Source organism: Eulemur rufifrons, chromosome 30 (genome assembly GCF_041146395.1).
Source record: "Eulemur rufifrons isolate Redbay chromosome 30, OSU_ERuf_1, whole genome shotgun sequence".
Classification (NCBI taxonomy): domain Eukaryota; kingdom Metazoa; phylum Chordata; class Mammalia; order Primates; family Lemuridae; genus Eulemur; species Eulemur rufifrons.
Genome location: NC_091012.1, coordinates 134042178 through 134061006, shown reverse-complemented (window position 1 = coordinate 134061006; position 18829 = coordinate 134042178). Strand labels below are relative to the sequence as shown.

At 45.0% G+C, this 18829-nt stretch overlaps 1 protein-coding gene across 1 annotated transcript in view; it reads right to left on the bottom strand.

The window, feature by feature from the left end:
- The window catches only part of GPM6B (glycoprotein M6B), a 43273-nt gene that overhangs the window by 5290 nt on the left and 19154 nt on the right, over positions 1 to 18829 (bottom strand). Inside the window, exons 3-5 of the mRNA XM_069463783.1 lie at positions 8644 to 8830; positions 6905 to 7061; positions 1585 to 1756 (exon numbers count right to left, since the gene is read on the bottom strand). Coding sequence (XP_069319884.1) covers positions 1585 to 1756; positions 6905 to 7061; positions 8644 to 8830 — 516 coding nt within the window. The remainder of the gene's footprint in view (positions 1 to 1584; positions 1757 to 6904; positions 7062 to 8643; positions 8831 to 18829) is intronic.

Sequence of the window (18829 nt, the reverse complement as noted above, 5' to 3'; positions counted from 1 at the left end):
GTGCTTAAATATTAAACACAGCTCAGTTTACACTTCTCCTAGGAGGTAAGGAAAGAGTATCTAAAAAAAGAAAAAGAAAAAGTCCTTATTCTCTCCATCCTTGAGATGGGCCAAGAGTAAATCTTTATGCCTCAGAAGAATGGGAAATGACCAGTCCCCAAATTGTCAGCGAAACCAGTGAATTTGAGAATAACTAGTTGGGCAAATACAGAGGATGTAAAAAGATGATTACAGATTACCAAAAATTTGTGGCAAAAATACTTATTTTTAAAGAAGAGGGGAACAATACACATTTAGATACTCATTTACGAATACTTTAAAAACCAACTTTAGGCTCTGTTTTCAAATCCATCATAAAGAGAACAGTGTTGTTGAGCCCCTGGTCTTTGAGAGGAGAAATTAGCCTGATGGGCAGTTTTAGGCAAGTTTCAAATTATGTTGTAAGATAAGATGTTGAGAATAAGCCACGTGAGAAAAACGAGAAGCAAAAATGAAATAATTATCTTTCTCCAGAAAAGCTTTAGAACAGGTATTTCCCCTTTGATTCTAATGAAATCTCTTTTCCCTCGCTGGTTGTTTCTGCCAAGAACAGATTTTCTACCATCCTAGCTGGAAGTAGTAATTAGACATCTTCCTTAGGATGCCGCCTTCTAAGTTGAGCCCCAGATTAACTGACAGGAGAAGCCGATGGCCCCTTCTGTGGCTTGTCACAACCAAGCAACCTCAGTTCCCTATTGTGAAGATCCCATTCATTAGGACAATATGTTTGAACTAGCTTCCAGACGTGGATGAAACTTTTTTATTTTTATTTTTTTTTTTTGAGACAGAGTCTCACTCTGTTGCCCGGGCTAGAGTGCCGTGGCGTCAGCCTAGCTCACAGCAGCCTCAAAAACCCCTGGGCTCAAGCGATCCTACTACCTCAGCCTCCCAAGTAGCTGGGACTACGGGGACGTGCCACCATGCCCGGCTAATTTTTTCTATATATTTTTAGTTGTCCAGATAATTTCTTTCTATTTTTTTGATAGAGACGGGGTCTCGCTCTTGCTCAGGCTGGTCCCGACGATACTTTTATAGAGTACATTCTAATGACTTTAAAATACATCTGGATTTTATGTTACATTTTTCAGTACAGATGAAGTTTAAGCAAGTGATCACTTAAAAAACTTGATTTGAAGAGCTGGATGTATAAATTAGTTGAATTATAGCGTGTTCAATATTATTTTGGATGGAAAGCTGGATGTTATAAAACTGAAAAGAAATTAAAGAAAAAATAGATAATCTTTTTATCGTGGCTAATCCAGAAGTCTTTGATTGAACTGAATTATGAAGTATTTTCACATTATAAAAAGCATCTTTTGTTCATATTTAACTGTAAAATATCACAAAATCTTGATTGACTTTTTCAAGGAAGTAAAACCCTCAAGTGATGTTTCCATCCAGAAAACTGAGCATATTGAGGGAAAGAGTATGAACTATTCCAACACAAGAGTATGGAACAGATCACATTAAACACCCATGTAATAATTAAGGTCCAGACGAATGCAGGAGGGGATAAAGAATTAAAGGGGGGTTAAAAGGAAGTACCATATTGCCGGATATCCACACAGATCTGCTCCACACCCGTGGTCCCGTTGGTCTGCGGTGACTTGATGACTTCACAAGTTGACCATATGTTGTAGAACATAAACACGGGCACCGCCGAGAAACCAAACACGCCCAGCCAGGCCACTCCAAGCACGTAGGTGAGGAAAACGAACTAGGCCGAAACAAGAGGAAGGAGAATCAGCACTGAAACGGGCAGGAACATCCCGAGAGGAAGGCCTGACGGGCCTGCGGGATGCCTTTGGACCTCTCAGCTGTGGCAGCCAGAAAGGAAAGGCTTGGCCCCGGGGGAGCAGGGGAAGCGAGAGCTGGCCACGGTCCCCAGAGCTATAGACAGGGCCTCCCAATGAGACATTCTTTCTAAACATCAGTTCTGAAAACTCACCATCCTACTTAACATGGGATACTCTCAGGGTGCTTTCATAGGCCACTGAATTATAACTTCATAGGAATTCCTCATAAATTATTATTATTATTTTTTTTTTATGTAACAGAGGGCTGGTAGAATAGCAGTTGCTAAAGGGAAGCCTCTCTCAAAAAGAACTTTGCTAGTTTCCTGATCCTGTGAAATTACTAAAAGCATCAGATCCTTGAACCTTTATCAAAAGTTTCAAATAGTCATGAGCACAAGCTTAATGCACAGTGACTCTGATAAAATTCTCATTTTCCTCTAGTTTTCATTGGTCTCTAAGATTCACAGCAGCTTTGCAAGCAGAGCAATGGCTTAGGGAAAAAGCTACCTGACGTTCACCCACACGTTGCCACGGGCGATTCCAGCAAGAACATGATCCTAGCACTTGACTTTCTGCATAACCTTCTGCCTTGCCGACCAATTTCAGAGGGCTTTGAAAGGCTGCCTCAAAGACGTTGTGGGATTTCTATTCTCAAGTGTACCCACAGAGCAAGTGGGCAAGGATTTGGAGTTCTCCTAATTTGGCTTTTATTTTTTTTTTTGGCTGATGATGGAGACCCGGACTCCTCCTAAGTTTGCACATGGCAGCAGCTACCTGGGCGGTGTGAGGCCGCCTCTTGATGGTCACCCCAGGAAACTGCAGACACAAGGCACTTCCTTTTATTTCAAGGAACATTTGCATTTCTAAAAATATTCAAAGCAGATTTCAGCAGTGTCACCTCCCCCCTTCCTCCCCAGTGCTTATGATCCAGCTGCACCAGGCTAGGGTTTCTTTTTTTCCCTTCGAAACAAAACTTTACCTTCTTTCTAATACCACCACAATGACCTGAGCAGGAAGGGGCTGGGGGGGTCCTTGGCTTTGGTGAGCCTTCCCTCCCTGGGAGGCCAGTACCCCCAAGAGAGACCGCCCTAGGGGCCAGCCCTGTCTTGGTGGCCCCCAGCATTCCGGCGGCTTCCCCAGTCAGCTCCTGGGCACAACCTCCCACAAAGGGTAGAGGACAGGAAGGCTGCTGGTGGGCAGAGCTCATCTGCCTTCACCTCACACAACTTTCCGTCCTGATCCCTGCCCTGTCACCTGTGTCTTCCTAACACGCTCCAAGGCAGGTCAGCATTGTGATCCCTTGAGCAGACGGAGGAAACCAGAGCACACGAGGCACCAGTGGCCAGGGACTGAGTGCACAAATCCTTACAACAGATCTTTCTCAAACAAAATCTGACACACGCAAGAGCTAAAAGCAGGCTGTGCTGGGTGGGCCGTGGGCAGCGGGCTTCCTCAATGAGAACAGTGGTGTCCCTGGCTCTGGGTGAAGTGCCACTGGCTCAAGTACAAGCTCTTGGCACTCTCCACCTACTACATACAGACAAATGCTGGAAGGATCCAAAGACCTTAAACATCAGGCAATTGCTGACTTAATGCTGTTCCCTGGCAGAACCCATACCCCTTTATTTCTGAAATCTGATGGGTAGAAGTGAGGGGGAAAGCTGTCATTTAAAAGCCACCAGGAGGTTTTTGTGGGGAGTTCCCACTTTCTGTGGCTATTTTCCTTCTGCTCCCCATTTTTTTCAGCTGTCTCCTCCCCACCAAAAGTAACCATTCCCCTGACTTACACAGTCTCTTCCTTGTATTTTTTTAAATAACAGCTTTATTGAGATACGGTTTATTCCTGAGAGTTTTAAAAGTCATTCACTCTGTTGTTCTATGAACTTAACCTCAAAAAGCCAATGTGAAACCCCAAATCCTGACATTGGGGATTGAGGGAGTTCATATCAGCAAAGAATTAAATCGTTCAGCAACTGAAAGGTGGGTTTCATCCTAGTAGGTAGTTTCTTTTAGGAACATGGTTTTCTGAAATATCACCCAGTGACGCTATCTGTGGCGACTGTTATCTGTCTGTGGGAGGGGTGTGCGTGCCTGTTCTTACTCAAGCATCTGTGCACAGGAGATTAGGTAAACAGAGATCCGGAAGGGGCCCACCAGACAGCCTGAGCCCAGCTGGACCCCTCTGAAATCCCACAAATGGTGTCATTCCAGAAGAACCTGAAGCTTGTCACGTTCTGCTGGTCTGCTCCCTGTGGGTGCTGTTTCTCCTGAAAGGAGCGGACGTGGCATGGGACGCAGAGACGAGAGTTGGGCCCTCTGCTGACATGAGAGCAACAGGGCCTGTGGACTCCAACAGGAGTGGTGTCCACGTCGCAGTCCCCTTCTCGCAGTCCCACTGCCCTTCCCACTGCCCTCAGAAAGACCCTGACATCTGTGGCCTGGTCTTAGTTGTGCTAGGGGGACTAAGGACTGGCTGAGCCCCTGGTGCAGGACAGTGGTACAGGAGAGAGCAATGGCGTGAGGCGCAGCGGTGGCAGAGGTGGCGCAAGACAGCAGGAGGCAGGCTGCCTGAGGGGCGGGGCCACCTGCAGAGATTCCTGGGGAAGAGAGCCCGGCCCAGGGGCCCCTTGCCCTCCGGCCTTCAGGGCATGGGCTCAGATGACTGTGAGGTGGGCATGACAGGAGGAGCGACACACAGATGGGACCTGAGGTTACATCAAATTATCTGGACTCCTTGGGGTATCTCCTTGGCCACTTCCTCCCTCCTTGAGCTCCATCCAAGACACTACCCTCGTCTCTGGCCACCATTCTCCCTTGGTTCCCCGTGAAGGCTCCTTTTCCTTGGCCTATCCAGGAGGTGCTGGTGCGCCCCGCGGCTCTCTCCTTCCACACAGCTTGTCAGCGTGAACTGGCTCGTGCCCACCACTCTTGCTCAGATAATTCCAGCCACCCCAGCCCCAAGCCTCCATGTGACGCTGTGGATAACCCCACGTGGCACTCCATAAGTCACATCAATGTCGTCCCGCTGCATCCACCCTCCTCATCCTCTCCCCTTCTCCACAGCCTCCTCGGCATGTCACCCAGGCCAGAGACGTGGTGCTCAGCCCTCCTCTCACCCTGATGCCTACACACCCAGCCCAGAGCCCACCCCTGCCAGTGTCTGGACCTGTCCCTGTCCTCCACCCCGCTGCCATGCCCACCTCCCATCTGCACCATCACTCGCCACAAGCTGACCTTCCCCTCTCAGATCCATCCTCCACACTACTCCCACATGGAGGCGTCGCTGCTAGTCTTTGTTGATTTTATTCCCAGCCTGGCATCCAGGGCCTTTCCAGATCTGGTCCCTGGTCCCCTTCCAAGCAGCGTCGTTTCTAACTGGCCTCGCCCAGCCCTTCCCTCCCAGCCGGGGCACACAGCTGGCTGCCTGGAGCCCCCTCTTTTCTGGGCCCCCCTGCCCTGCTTATGCTGCTTCCTCTTCCCCAGGCCTCGTGTGAGCAGTTTCCCCCACTCCATGCCGCGAAGCCCTTCCTGAGCGCATGTGCAGCTGCGGGTCATGCGTGCGCGTATCTCCAGGGCTCAGCCCCGGCATTTAGCCAAGGACATGGAAGCCAAGGGCCGGCCACGCAAGCAGCAGGGCCAGCAAGCATCAGCACAGTCTCCCCCCAGGCCCCAAGGGTTCCTCCTGGGACCAGCAGCTGCCAGTGGCACATCTGCCCAAGGTAGGGTCACACTTTCCTTGAGACACTTACGGCCTCGTGCTTAATGTTATTCTGATAAAACCCCTACAGACCCTTCATACACAGGCTCTGGTCCCTGGGTCACAGAGAATTCCACGACAATCCATATGCCTCTCTGAGGAGGATTTTTCTGACCAGTGGGCTCTCCTGGTGCTTTAAGCCAGACCCCGAGTCCTTTCCTCGCCAGAGCAGAAACCTCAGCCAGCGCCCAGCAAGCCTGGGCCCCTGCCGCGCAGTGTGTGTTTTCCTCGGGAGAGGCCAACAGCCTTCATCGGAAAGCCTGGGGTTTCCTCCTCAGCATTAGCGCTTCTCTTGATGCCCAAGTTGTTTTCTTTCAAACGCTAGACCAATGCAGCCAGCTGCCTCTGAGACATTTCCACTTCAATGTGCTGTCATAAACTCAATTTATACACTCAAATTCAACCATGGAGTTTCCTTTTGTGATGCAGCAATTTTTAACTCTGGCTTTTAATCAGCTATTTTTAAGATTTGTTATCTTCTAGACCAGAGGCCAGCAATGTTGTCTTACTATAAAGGGCCAGCTAGCAAACGGTTTAGACTTTGCGGGCCACATGTTGCAACTACTCAACTCTGCTTCATGCTTTCTAGCATGAAAGCTGCCATAGACAGCATGCAAAAGAATAGGTGTGGCTATATGCCAATAAAACTTTATGATCCTCAAAACTTGAATTTTATATAATTTTCATGTGTCATGAAATACTATTCATTTGTTTTTTTCCAACCACTTAAAAATATAAAAACCATTCTTACCACTTGAGCTGTACAAAATCATGTAGTAGGCCAAATTTGGCCCATAGGCCGTAGTTTGCTAACCACCATCTTAAGACTATGAGGTCCTTAAAGAAGGAGCCTGTGTTTTAATCTTTGCACCTCTATTGGTTAGCAGAGTCCAGCTAGGTACTTGGTACCGTAGGGTGCTGGTATAATATTGACAGGACTGCGACTGTTTCTCATAGTACATTACATGTATGTTTTTATGGCTGTGATCTATATTTTAAAGATAAACAAAGGGGAGCATTGATACAATATGAAAGTTATCTATAGTAGGAACTTGACATTTGAAAACTCTTCAGTACCCTTATTACCTGTACACTGATAAGGGAAACGTTTAAGTCTACCAGCCATATATTTTATTATCAATATCATGTTAAAGGTATCCATAGTCCTAACTCTGAATTGGTAAGACCAATACTTGTGTCCCCGACCCACTGTCTACTCTCAAAGAGCTGCTAGTTCTTACCCAATACAAGGAAATACACAAGGGCTTGGCTCTGTTTATCAGACGATCAGTTACCAGAGGTTCGCACTCACCATTCCACTGATGCAGCGGCCACAGGCGGTTGTCTTAAACTCACCGTGCAGTTCTTTCACTGCACTGGTGGTGTAAAAGCCTTCTGCCAGCAGAATGATCCCATACAAGAAGAAAAAGGATGCAATTCCATAGATGACATACTGCATCAGTTGTATCCTATGAAAAGAAGAGATCCCGAACTGTTCGATTCACCCTGCGGTGGTGACTACGTTTCTGGACTCTGGAGAGAGGACTTGAGGAAGACATTCTTGTGATGGCATCTCCCACCCCATGGATGGCTTAGGTAGGCGTCCTGGACAGACACCCCTGCCCAACCCCCAGCAATCTGGGCCTCTCTTCCAAGGTGGGCCCGCAGTTGCAGTTGAGATGGACAACCTTCCCAGGCAAGGGAAAAATTTCCTTTGGTCAGGGGCCGGGCCTAGTTGTAATCTTTTAATACTTACCCAAGTCCTGTGTGGTGAGGGTTAGAATCTTCATTTTGCATGTAAGTAAACGCAGGCATCAGGGAGTTATGCTACTCATCCGAGGATACACAGTTAGTGGCAGAGCAAGCATTTGAACCCTGGTCCAATGGACATCATGTTCTTTCCGCCATATCAGAATGCCTCCCAGCCAGGCCTCGTGCTTCATGTTATTCTGATAAAACCCCTAAGTAAGCACTCAGGGCTGCTTTGAGGAGTAACTTGGGCAGATGTTCTTTGCATTGAGGGTCCCAACACACAAGTGATAGTAGGTCAAGCAGGTTTAGGGTACAGAAAGTTAATTCACAACTAAATTTGTCCTACAAAAGCTGACAAAGACCCAGATGACTGGTCCTCGGCCTTTGTCCATTGGAATCACCTGGGAAGCGCTAGGAAATACTGGTGGTACCAGGATCCCTTCCCCAGAGATGATGACTTAATTGGTATGGGGTTAGGCCTGGGGAGTTTTAAAGCTTCTCAGAAGCTTGAGAGCCAGAGATTGAGATCACTAGCTAATTAACTCAGTACAGCTTTCCCAGGGTCCATCCTGGGAAACAGTTCTTCTTTACATAGTTGGCACTCACTGAGTTCCTTGTCCTGCTCCATCCCTCCTTATAACCTCCTGCACCTCCTCTGCTCATTCTTTTGGATGTCATGCATGAAGGGACAAAAAAGAATAACATTCCCTAAGGACTCTTCCAACATGATTCCATTACTATTCTGTAAAAATTCATCCATGCCTTTTTCAGTCTGGTGGAAAAGTTTCTTACAATCACAAGACACCTAAACACTGTGAAACTTTGGGATTCAAGGAAAGAAAAAGATTTCTTCTGCCGGAAGAGTTAACATTAAAATGCTGCTCTTGTAGACTTTTTGAGTTGGGGTCAGTCTTCAACAGGGTTCCTATCATTCTAGGGATGGTCATTTCCTGGGAGAAAGCTAGTAGTGTCTGTTACTGGGGAACAAGGCTAATTCTCTCTGGTGAGACAGATAGATCACCACCTACCACCTACCACCTTGTCACAGTCTCCATGTACGGAATGTCCTATGTGTGCACCTTGCCATTCCCAGGTGAAATCCCACCCCAGGGCCCAAACACCCACCATATTCATGGTCCTTTCTTTTTTCCTTCTCTCATGGACCTTTTTCCCTCTGCCTATAGTGAGCTCTTATTAAAAGCAGCAGTTTTCTACCAGGAGGGCACACTGTAGTCTTTCTGAAAAGGTCGTGAGGTGGCTGCATCTTAAATACATTTTTTAAGGGAAGCAGATACTTACACTTCACTCAGCAAGGCGTGGTCACTGGTGTTGGTGGAGAAGTGTTGCTCAAGAATCGCCACGGTGCCCGCGAGAGCCACATGTCCACAGCCGCAGAACAAGGCGACTCCAGAGAAGCAGAGGATGGTGGCCACCAGGGAGGCATAGGGGACTCCTCCCAGACACTTGATGCAACACTCGAAGCAGCCTAGACCCAAAAGAGAGAAAATGCAGCCGTTATGGGCAAGACTACCTTCTGGTCTTCATGAATACCACATATTAGCAGAGAAGGTTCTACTTTTCCCTCTTCCCTATCATGCTCTATGGTAACACTTCAACATCCCAGGGGCCAGTAGGGTAGTAACCAGGGTCTCACATTCTGTGGTGAGGACCCTGAGGCTCCAAAAGGGAATGTAACTTAATCTGCTCAAAGTATGGAAGGGTAGTGATTGGCAGATCAGTGACCTGATAAATAATCATGGAGTATGTCCCAATTCTAGAGCAAGACTGGCAGTGGGGGGACCCCTGGCTAAAGTGATGAGAAGCAGCACTCATTCCACTAACAAAGTCACAAGAGCACAGCAGTGAAGCTGCAGGTCCATGAAGAAAAGCAATAGGTTTTCTCCAACCTCCACCTTCTGAGGTTTCAAGTACATCTACTGCCGTAGCAGCCAATGACTTTCCCCGAGCCCTTGACCTCCTGGTCAACTGGAAGAGTCTAATACAGTAAGTATGCTATCTCCAGGTTTGGAAAAATATCAATGTGATCATTTTGGAAAGGTCATGGGTATTTTGATCCCTAATTCAGTGAAGTACAAAGTCACCGAGATCCACTCAAGTGGGTCCACTCAAGTTTCATTTAAGTCAATATCCAAATTACCTCAACCTTTTAATAAAAATGCCAGCCCAGGCAGTACAAGCAGTTCATACACAGTCCTCCTCCTCCTCCTCCTCCTCCCCAGCTTCCATCTGCCCCCTTCCCCTGATGTTCAGAGTCAGAACCCAGGGCTGGTGTGTGAGATTTAAGTAGTTGAGGGGAAAAGGAACAGAAGGGGGAAAAAAAAAGACAAAATGAGCATCTATGAGGTGGAATGAAGGAGAGAGAACCATAAGTCACTCTTAATCTTGAAAAGATTAGATTTTATTCCTTTTCTTTAAATAAGCTTTTACTTGGGATGTCCATAGAGACCTCCCCAATGGGCAGAACTAGGTGACATTTTCAGTTCAGAGACATTCATGCTTTAGTTAAAGCAGTGTTGGCCTCAGGATAATGTCAGTACCTCTCCTGACCTCCCATCCCAGTTTATATTATCCAGACCCTTAAGTAAATGGCTCATCGGGCAAATTGAACTTTAACTGCATTATGGTGTTTAACAGCAATCAAGACCAGTCCATTACTTCAGGGCAAGCACATTAAGCCAGCTAAATTCTTTCCCCCAAATGATCTTCATACTAGTCAGGGACTGACAACCCAGCATAAAACACCAGAGGTGAACTTTTCCATTTTGATGAGCATCCCACTGAACGCTAGCATTTGCTTAAACCTACCACGGAAAGTGACTATGAACCCTCATTACCAGATCTCTCCATAGTTCATGGGAAAATAAAAAATGTGAGGGCCTCATAAGAAAGCTGTGCTTCCTTCTATTTCAAAAAATGACTAGCTGTTTTCAGGAAGACTAACCTCCCTGAAACAGGCTGATAAACTACATAAAATGGGAATCCAGTGCCTAATAGGGTTCAAGTTCACTAGCAATTCAGTCCTGTAATCTCTCAAACACTTGAGATTTGTGAACAGGGATGTTAGAGCCCCATCTTATTTTCTCATATGACTTTCTGGGGACGGAGGTGAGAGGAATGCAACTAGAAGTCCTAATTCTCTGCAGGTTCCCAAACCAAGAGAAACCAAAATCCTTGGCTTTGATGTGTCCGATTATATAAAGAGAAAGCAGACCTGGTTGTGTTGGATCATTCATGCTCTCCCCCCATTCTCAGTCTCTGTGACAATGTTAAGAACAAGACAGCTTTCCTGGCTGACAAAGTTATGTCTTATCCTCATCGAACAGAGATGTGTAGCCTTGGAACTGTGTGGTTCAATATAGTGGCTATATAAATTATTTAAAATTAGATAAAATGAAAAATTCAGGGCATCAGTTGCACTAACCACATTTCATATGCTCAACAGCCACGTGTACTAGTGGCTACCATATTGGACAGCACAGATATGGGACATTTCATCATCACACAACACTGCTTTGGAAGATATATTTTGACTCACCAGGTATTTGATTTTCTATAATAGATTGCTTTGAGTTTCATTAATTCAGTACTTTTTGAAGACCTACTGGCGCCAAGCACAGTGCTTGGCACTGGGGATACAAATATAATATGAAGTGAGACATTTTTTTTTGCCTTCAAGATAAATCAAATACTGCAGGCAGACAAGTAACACAATTATTCTAGTACAGCATGATGAGGCTGAAGATCCAGACCTCCAGAGAGCCAGTGGATGGAGGGTGGAAAGGGAGGGAGAGGGAAGGACAGAAGGGAGCATGATTCACACTGGAGAGGGGTCAGGAAAGGCTTTCTATAGAAAGGCCTAGTATGCAGAAGACTTCAACAGTGGACATGGTGACACTGATATGTAACCTGACAAAATGCTCATTCATTTCTGAATATTTTTGGTGTATATACTTTTACCAAACCCACATCCTTTCTCATCATTTGGAGTTAGGGTTAGGTGTTACAGTGTAGTGTACTCACTCGCCCGTTAATGACAGAACTCATCCTTCCAAATCCACAGTTGCCACTTCAAACGATCTTTCATCCAAAGGGTTAGAGCATTGAAAAGAAATAGCACAACTGCTCCCAGGCTCAAAAAGACAAGTGGGGTTAGAAGAATGATGCTGTCCAGTCCTAAATTCAACACTAGATCAAGGTAAAGTTTCCCTCCAATTTATATCCCTCAAGGACTCCATATATTCCATGCTGCGGATGTAGTTTTCTAATAGCAGAGAAAACCAGGGATTCAAGAACTTAGGGGATCACCTCGACAAATTGTACTCTTTCAGCAGATACCAATGATCTTACATTTGTAGATGATTTTATTTGTGGCTGTAGGAACCCTGGCTCCTTCAGAACCAAAATCACCATATTACTCATCTTTGTTCCCCTCACACAGATAAAACTCTTACAGATCCTGCCAGCCAATGTGACTAGAAGCTTGTGACATATGGCATGAGGAAAATGTATAGGAAATAATACAGCTGGATGTAGAGCTTATCCTAAAGCTTGGCTGACCAGTTATCATCAGGGTAAAAACTGCATGTGTGGTGGATAGCCAGTCATCTATAAATGGATCACTCTCCACTATACCTTCTATGTCAGTCTAGAAGCCACCTCTAACCACAGTGTTCAAGATATCTTTAAATACGGGGCAGTTTGGTTACATAGCACATACTCATCCCAAAGGAACCAAAAGTGCTGCACAAAGTTAGTAAGAAAAAGGTAAATGTGTTTTCTAAAGTGGTATCGATGCTATCAGTGCCTTCACATAAACAGCATTTCTGACTTGAAATCCATATAAGATCTGTATGTGGCAGAGGCCATGATGGTGACGTCTCCAGGCCTGCTTCATGGGTGTGCGATCTACGCTGTCACACAGGGCTCTGGGCTTGGTTTAATGCTCTGCTATTGCCATCCTGAAATTCTTAATCATTTCTGAACAAGGATGCCATCATTTTCATTTTATACCAGGCTGAAAATTATGTCACTAGTCTTGGGCATATTTATGTGGGAGGGGGTCTTTTCCCTTCACATGTACACAGCAGCATTCTGTTTTATTTCCTAATGTTGGATAGAAACACAGCCTAGAAAGGTAGACATGGCCTCGTCTACCATGTTGTTCTGAGTGCAAAATCCATCAAACTCTGTGTCAAGGAACTAGACGTGTCCACAGGAGAACTGATGACTTCCCCTTCACTCTGAAAGGGAGTAGCAGTTACCCCACCATAGTATCCATCATATAGTCAATGCTCAAAGCTCTCCTAAACCACAGGTCGGCAAACTATGGCCTGTATTTTTGTAAATAAAGTTTTATTGGAACACGGCCACACCCATTCATTTACAAATTGTCTGTGTCTTTTGCCCTACAAGGATAGAGCTGAGTAGCTATAATAGACTACATGGCTTGACAAGTCGGATATATTTACTTTATCTAATAACTATTTACAGAAAACATTTGCAGACCCATATCTGGAAGCACTGGCTGGTGCTCAAGAGTGTGGTCCCTGGACCAGCGGCATCAGCATCATGTAGGAACATATTAAAAATGCAAATTTTAGCCTCCCCTCCACCCCAGAACAACTGAATCAGAAACTCTGGGCGTGGACCCAGTAATCTGTGTTTTAAGAGGTCTGTTGGGTGCTTCTCGTGTATGGTCAAATTTGAGAACTACCGTCCTAAAGAATCATGCAAGCTCTTTAATATGTCAGCTCCATCTGTTTTCTTTCACTGCCAGCCAAACTGCACTACAGTAAAAATCTAACTCATAAAACCATTCCCGGCTTCTGGCCAAGATGGAGGAACAGAAACCGGATTTACCTTCCTATCTCAAATAACAGTAGGCGAAATATATGAAACGATGAACTTCAAGATATTAGACATTGGGCTATGAAGAACTATCCAGTTAATTATGAAATACTCAACAGAACCAAAGAACCAAAGTAAGATGATTTGTGATTCACTAAGAAGACTGTCAGCGTAGGTTCATTTGAAGGCACAGCTCAGCCCTCAAACAAAAGAAAACCTTCCCTGTAACCTGGCTGTTCCCATCATCTCTGGTGTTGGCGTCTCCCAGAGGTCTGTGCAGTTGACGTTGTCAGAGAAGCAGAGTCGTGGGTGAGGGTGTCAGCCCTGGCAGGGGTGGGAACAGCCAGATTACAGGGAAGGTTTGAAGTTTGGAGCTTGTGAGAAATGCGGAATCTTGGGCACCACACCAGACCAGCTGAATCAGAATCTGCATTTTAACAACCCCCCAGCGTGATGTGTGTGCACACGAAAGTTTGAGAAGCCCATTTTTAGCCACTAGTCTCATCTTCCCAGTCTTAGATGTGGCATCCTGAGTTCCCTGTGACATGCCTGCTTTCATGTTAAATGGTGTGTGGTGCTTTCTCCCTAGGACATGGCCCGCTAGGTTTGGCCATAACACTCTAGCCACTTGCAAATCAAATGGCAAGTTCCAGGGGCTGCAATGAAGAAAAACAAAATGTTCCAAGTCGTCCAGCTGTCCTGAAAAGGGTGCAACTAGAGTGCCTTTTTTCTAAGCCAAGCAAGTACTGTTAACCTTGGAATTTTTTGCCTCAAGGATGCTTTAGTGCAATGCCATGCCGTAGACAGGGCCTGAGTAGACAGGTGTATAGTCACCTGAGAGAGCAGACTTTCAAACACCCCTCTCCCACCGCCCCCATGGGGCCGGGAGTGCCTACAGACAAAGGAGGTGGATCTGTGGTTTAGGCTGTCCCCAGTGGTCATAGGCAAACTGAAGTTTGTAAATGTGGAGGTCGTGCCAAGTACCAGCAGAGCCCCACGCTGTAAAAGTTTATGCTAGCTAAGGAAGACCAGTGCTTTTCTTGGACACCCTATAAATCCACAGACTGAATTTTCCCAAACTTCAAACCAGCAATGACAACGTTGGTTAACGTGAACCAGAAAAAGCAAGGGAAGCATTTTTTTGGACTGATCTACTCATGCAAAAAAATCAATGTCAGGCTTTCTAGCACACTTTACTAGTAATTCTCAATACCTCTCACCAAACCCCTGAAACCTCTGTTGGACTAATATTGTAAGCCTTCACCTCGCTGGTCTCTGGCTAAAAAGAATTTTAGGTTTTGATTCACACAAAAACTCCAGGGTGTATTGGCCTAAGACAGTTTAAATAGACACCACATAGTAGGGAGGAAAAAAAATACACATCAATGCTTCTAACTCTCAATGGCTATTTTGTCTCCAAATAGAACCCTAGAACCTTTTGTGCGGAACAACAGAATAAAACACCTTTTGTCCTCAGGCTTGTGGATGGCCGTTGCCATGGCTGTGAGTTCATAATGGCCAAGTGATTGGCCCAAGTTGTCTGTGATCTTGGCTGCAGATTTAATGCTAGCTCAGAGGGGGGGCCGGCAGGAACAAGGACTTGGATTCTTCCCCAGGGAATGAATGTTGCATACACACTACCCACAGACACATGTACACCACACACACACAGCCCCCCAGCCCCATCCCCACCCCACGTACCCCTCTACTCAGGGCTTTCCTCGCTACTTACTGATTCCTAATGAATCACAAAATTAAAAAGGCGCAGGAACCAAGCTTCACAACTTTCAAGCAACAGGAAAATGGAGGCAGATATAATCCTGCTTAAGAGAAGCAGAAGCGAATGTCAACGACAGAAGCCTCCCAGATTCTGAGCTGGCTAAGTAGCAGTTCTCAACAGGGGGTGACTGTGCCCCTCAGGGGACATATGGCAATGTCTGGAGATACTTTGGGTTGTCACAGCTGGGGGATTAGATGCTTCCAGCATCTAGTGAGTGGAGGCCAGAGATGCTGCTAAACATCCCAGAGTGCACAAGACAATCCCCCACAACAAAAAATTATCTGTCCCCAGATGTCGACAGTATCAAGGTGGAAAATCCCTGAGATAGCATAAGCAAAAAATGTATACATTGTTTAGACCAGTGGTTCTCAACCAGGGCAATTTGGCCTGCCAGGGACATTTGGCAATGTCTGGAGACATTTTTGGTCACACAACTCAGAGGTTGTGTGGTAGGGAGAAGCCAGGGAAGCTGTAAAATATCCTACAATGCACAGGACAACCTCCCCCAACAAAGAATGATCAGACCCAAAATGTCAATACTGCCAAGGTGAGAAACCCTGCTCTAAGGTTACAATGTACAATTCCGGTCTCAGACATCTGGTGACACTGCCAAGCTCTAAAATTTTAAAAGAAATCCTTTAAAAAATTAATTTTGTTTAAAAAAATTATAGAACAGAAGTTCTCAATTTTTTCCTGTACAGTAGAATCATCCGGAGAGTATCTAAAAATCCTAATGCTTCACCCCACACCAATTACATCAGAATGTCCAAGGGTGGGACTCAGGAATTAGAAAGTTTTGTCTTATTTTTTTTTTAAAGATCCCCAGCTGATTCCAATAAGCACTGAAGTTTGAGAACCAACGTTCTAACACAGGGGTCAGCAAACTGTGGCCCACAGGCCAAATCCGTCTCTCCGTGTGGCCTGTAGACTCAGAATGATTTTGACATTTCTAAAAAAAATCAAGAAATACATTTTGTGACATCTGAGAAGTATATGAAATTCAAATTTTTGTGTCGATAAAGTTTTATTGGCACACAGCCACGTGCATACATTCATATCTGGGCTATGGCTACTTTCAAGCCACACATGCAGTATTGAATAGTTGCCACAGATATTTACCATCAGGCCCTTTACAGGAAAGGCTCATTGTAGACCCCTTGAAGGGCAGTTGTTCTCAAACTTTAACATGCATATCAATCCCCTGGGGAATCCTGTTAAAATGCAGATTTTGTATAGGCAGGTCTGCTTTGCCCACCAGCTCCCCGTGTGATTTTATCCTGCGACCACCAGCCCCAGTCTGAGCCAGGAGTGGGCTCTCAAAGATGGTCTGTGCAGCCCTGGGAGACCCTTTCAGGAGGTCTGCAAAGTCAGAACTCTTTTTATAACAGAGTCAAGATGTTATTTACTTTTTTCACCGCGTTGACATTTGCACAGTGAAACTGCTGATGCCTTAGCGCGAATCGGGCGGTGGCAGCGCAGTGTACTGAGAGGCAGCACATTCTTCACCACCACGCACTCGCAGGGCAGGAAATAAAAAGAAAAAGCCAGTTTCACTTAAAAAGGTCCTTGATGCAGTAAAAAAAAATCATTAACTGTATTAAATCTCAACCCCTAAGTATATGTCTTTTGAATATTTTGCGATGAAATGGGAGGAAGGAAAGGCCTTCTGCCGCACACCAACACACGCCGGTGGTCTGGAAGAAGAGCTCTTGCATGATTGAGTTACGAGCCAAACTAGCACATTTTTTTGTGTGTGTGTGGAACACCATTTTTCCTTGGAAGAATGCCTGATGAGCTATAGTTTTTCAGACTTGGGTGTTTGGCAGAAATTTTCTCAAAAATGAACCAAGTGAGCAGCCTGTCACTTCAAAGAAAACAACTGATAGTATCTGTTGCCAATCAACTTGGAAAACTTGTACCTGCCATAGTGAGACTGACAGCTTCCCAATCTTAGACTTCACGATGAAATCGGTGGTGATACTAACAAGTGGGATTTTTTGATGTGGTTTAATGAAATGTGTCAATATTTGAAAGATTTGCACAACTCAGAGGACCAATATTTTCTAAATGACTAATATGGAATGTTATAAAATCATTCTTGAATATGAGAGCCAAAGTGCGAGACAGAGTAATGAATTTTAACGGAACAGAGTACGAAAAGATCGATATAGTTTCAGATTCCACATTATAAGTAGTCTGTAAGAAACCATCACGTACTGAATTTTGGTGTAGTGTCAAGAATTCTATAATTATCTGAGAAGGCCATTAAAATACTCTCCCTTCTCCCACTACATACCTGTGATAGACTAAGTTTTCTTCATATACTTCAACCAAAGAAAGATACTCCAAGATGCCTCTGAATGAATGCAGATGTGAGAATCCAGCTGTCTAATATTAAGCCAGATATCAAAGAGATTTGCAAAAACATAAAACAGTACTACTCTTCTCACTAAAGTATTTTGTTTTGGAAAATAGTTATCTTTCCTAAACATTATTTAGGTTGACATATAATGGGTTTATTATTTTTAATAAATAAGTTTATTATTAAATGATAAATTTCTCAGTTATAATTTCTAATGTATAAAACATTTATAGCTATAACCCAAAGCAAAAGCTTTCTGGGGTCCTCAATTGTTTTTAAGACTTTTTAACACCAAAGGCCGGGTGCGGTGGCTCACGCCTGTAATCCTAGCACTCTGGGAGGCCGAGGCGGGCGGATCGTTTGAGCTCAGGAGTTCAAGACCAGCCTGAGCAAGAGCGAGACCCCATCTCTACTAAAAACAGAAAGAAATTATATGGACAGCTAAAAATATATATAGAAAAAATTAGCCGGGCATGGTGGCGCATGCCTGTACTCCCAGCTACTCGGGAGGCTGAGGCAGGAGGATCCCTTGAGCTCAGGAGTTTGAGGTTGCTGTGAGCTAGGCTGACGCCACGGCACTCACTCTAGCCTGGGCAACAGAGTGAGACTCTGTCTCAAAAAAAAAAAAAAAAAATACCCAAAAGTCTGTGAACCACTAATACAGTGCATTAAGAAGATATCATGAAGTCAATTCACAGGAGACTCCCTATTCAACAGCAAAGTGCAAGATCACTTAAATGATAGGTTGCTTCTCAGTTCTCTCTTGACTTTCTTACAGTCCTAGACATAAAAGTTCAACTATGCAATGCTAAGAATGCAGAACCTATTTCTAATGATAGAAATGGAATTGCTTTTCGGGAGATCCTTTTAAAAGCTTGTCCTAAGATCTATTTAATAAGGGATTTTCATTTTTGTGGCACACCGTGAAAGTCTTAAAATAGATTGGCTTCCAACATTTGCAATATGGCATGAGCAGAAGATAAATGATTATATAAAAAGATGCACTTACATGACTGGGAATAAACAAATTCAAGAAACAGATACTTGTTAGTCTCTGCCTTTGCCTTTTGTGGGAAATGGCTTTGGTTTTCCCACAGGCTGCGTGTGTGCTCTTAGCCTGGTGAAGTGGAGGAGCAAGGAATGGAAGGGGTTGATGGGGAGTAGAGGAAGCTCACGCGAAGTCCAGACGACAGATTTTAAGAGCAGGGAGATCTGGAGAATACTCCAGAAATTTGAGAACTAGAACTATCTGTAGTGTTGCACTTTCGCAGCACTGAGCTTCCTTGGCCATCTGGAAGCAGACGGCACCTCTGCTTTCCTGGATTCCATTCAATTCGATGAGTGTCTGTGGAATGGCTGCCACACGTGCGAGGCACTGTGCTGAGGGCCGCAGGTGTGCCCTCCTGGCTTTGATCCTTGGGGTGGGTGAGGGAACGGCAAGACATAGACACGTAAATATCCCTAAAGTAGAATAA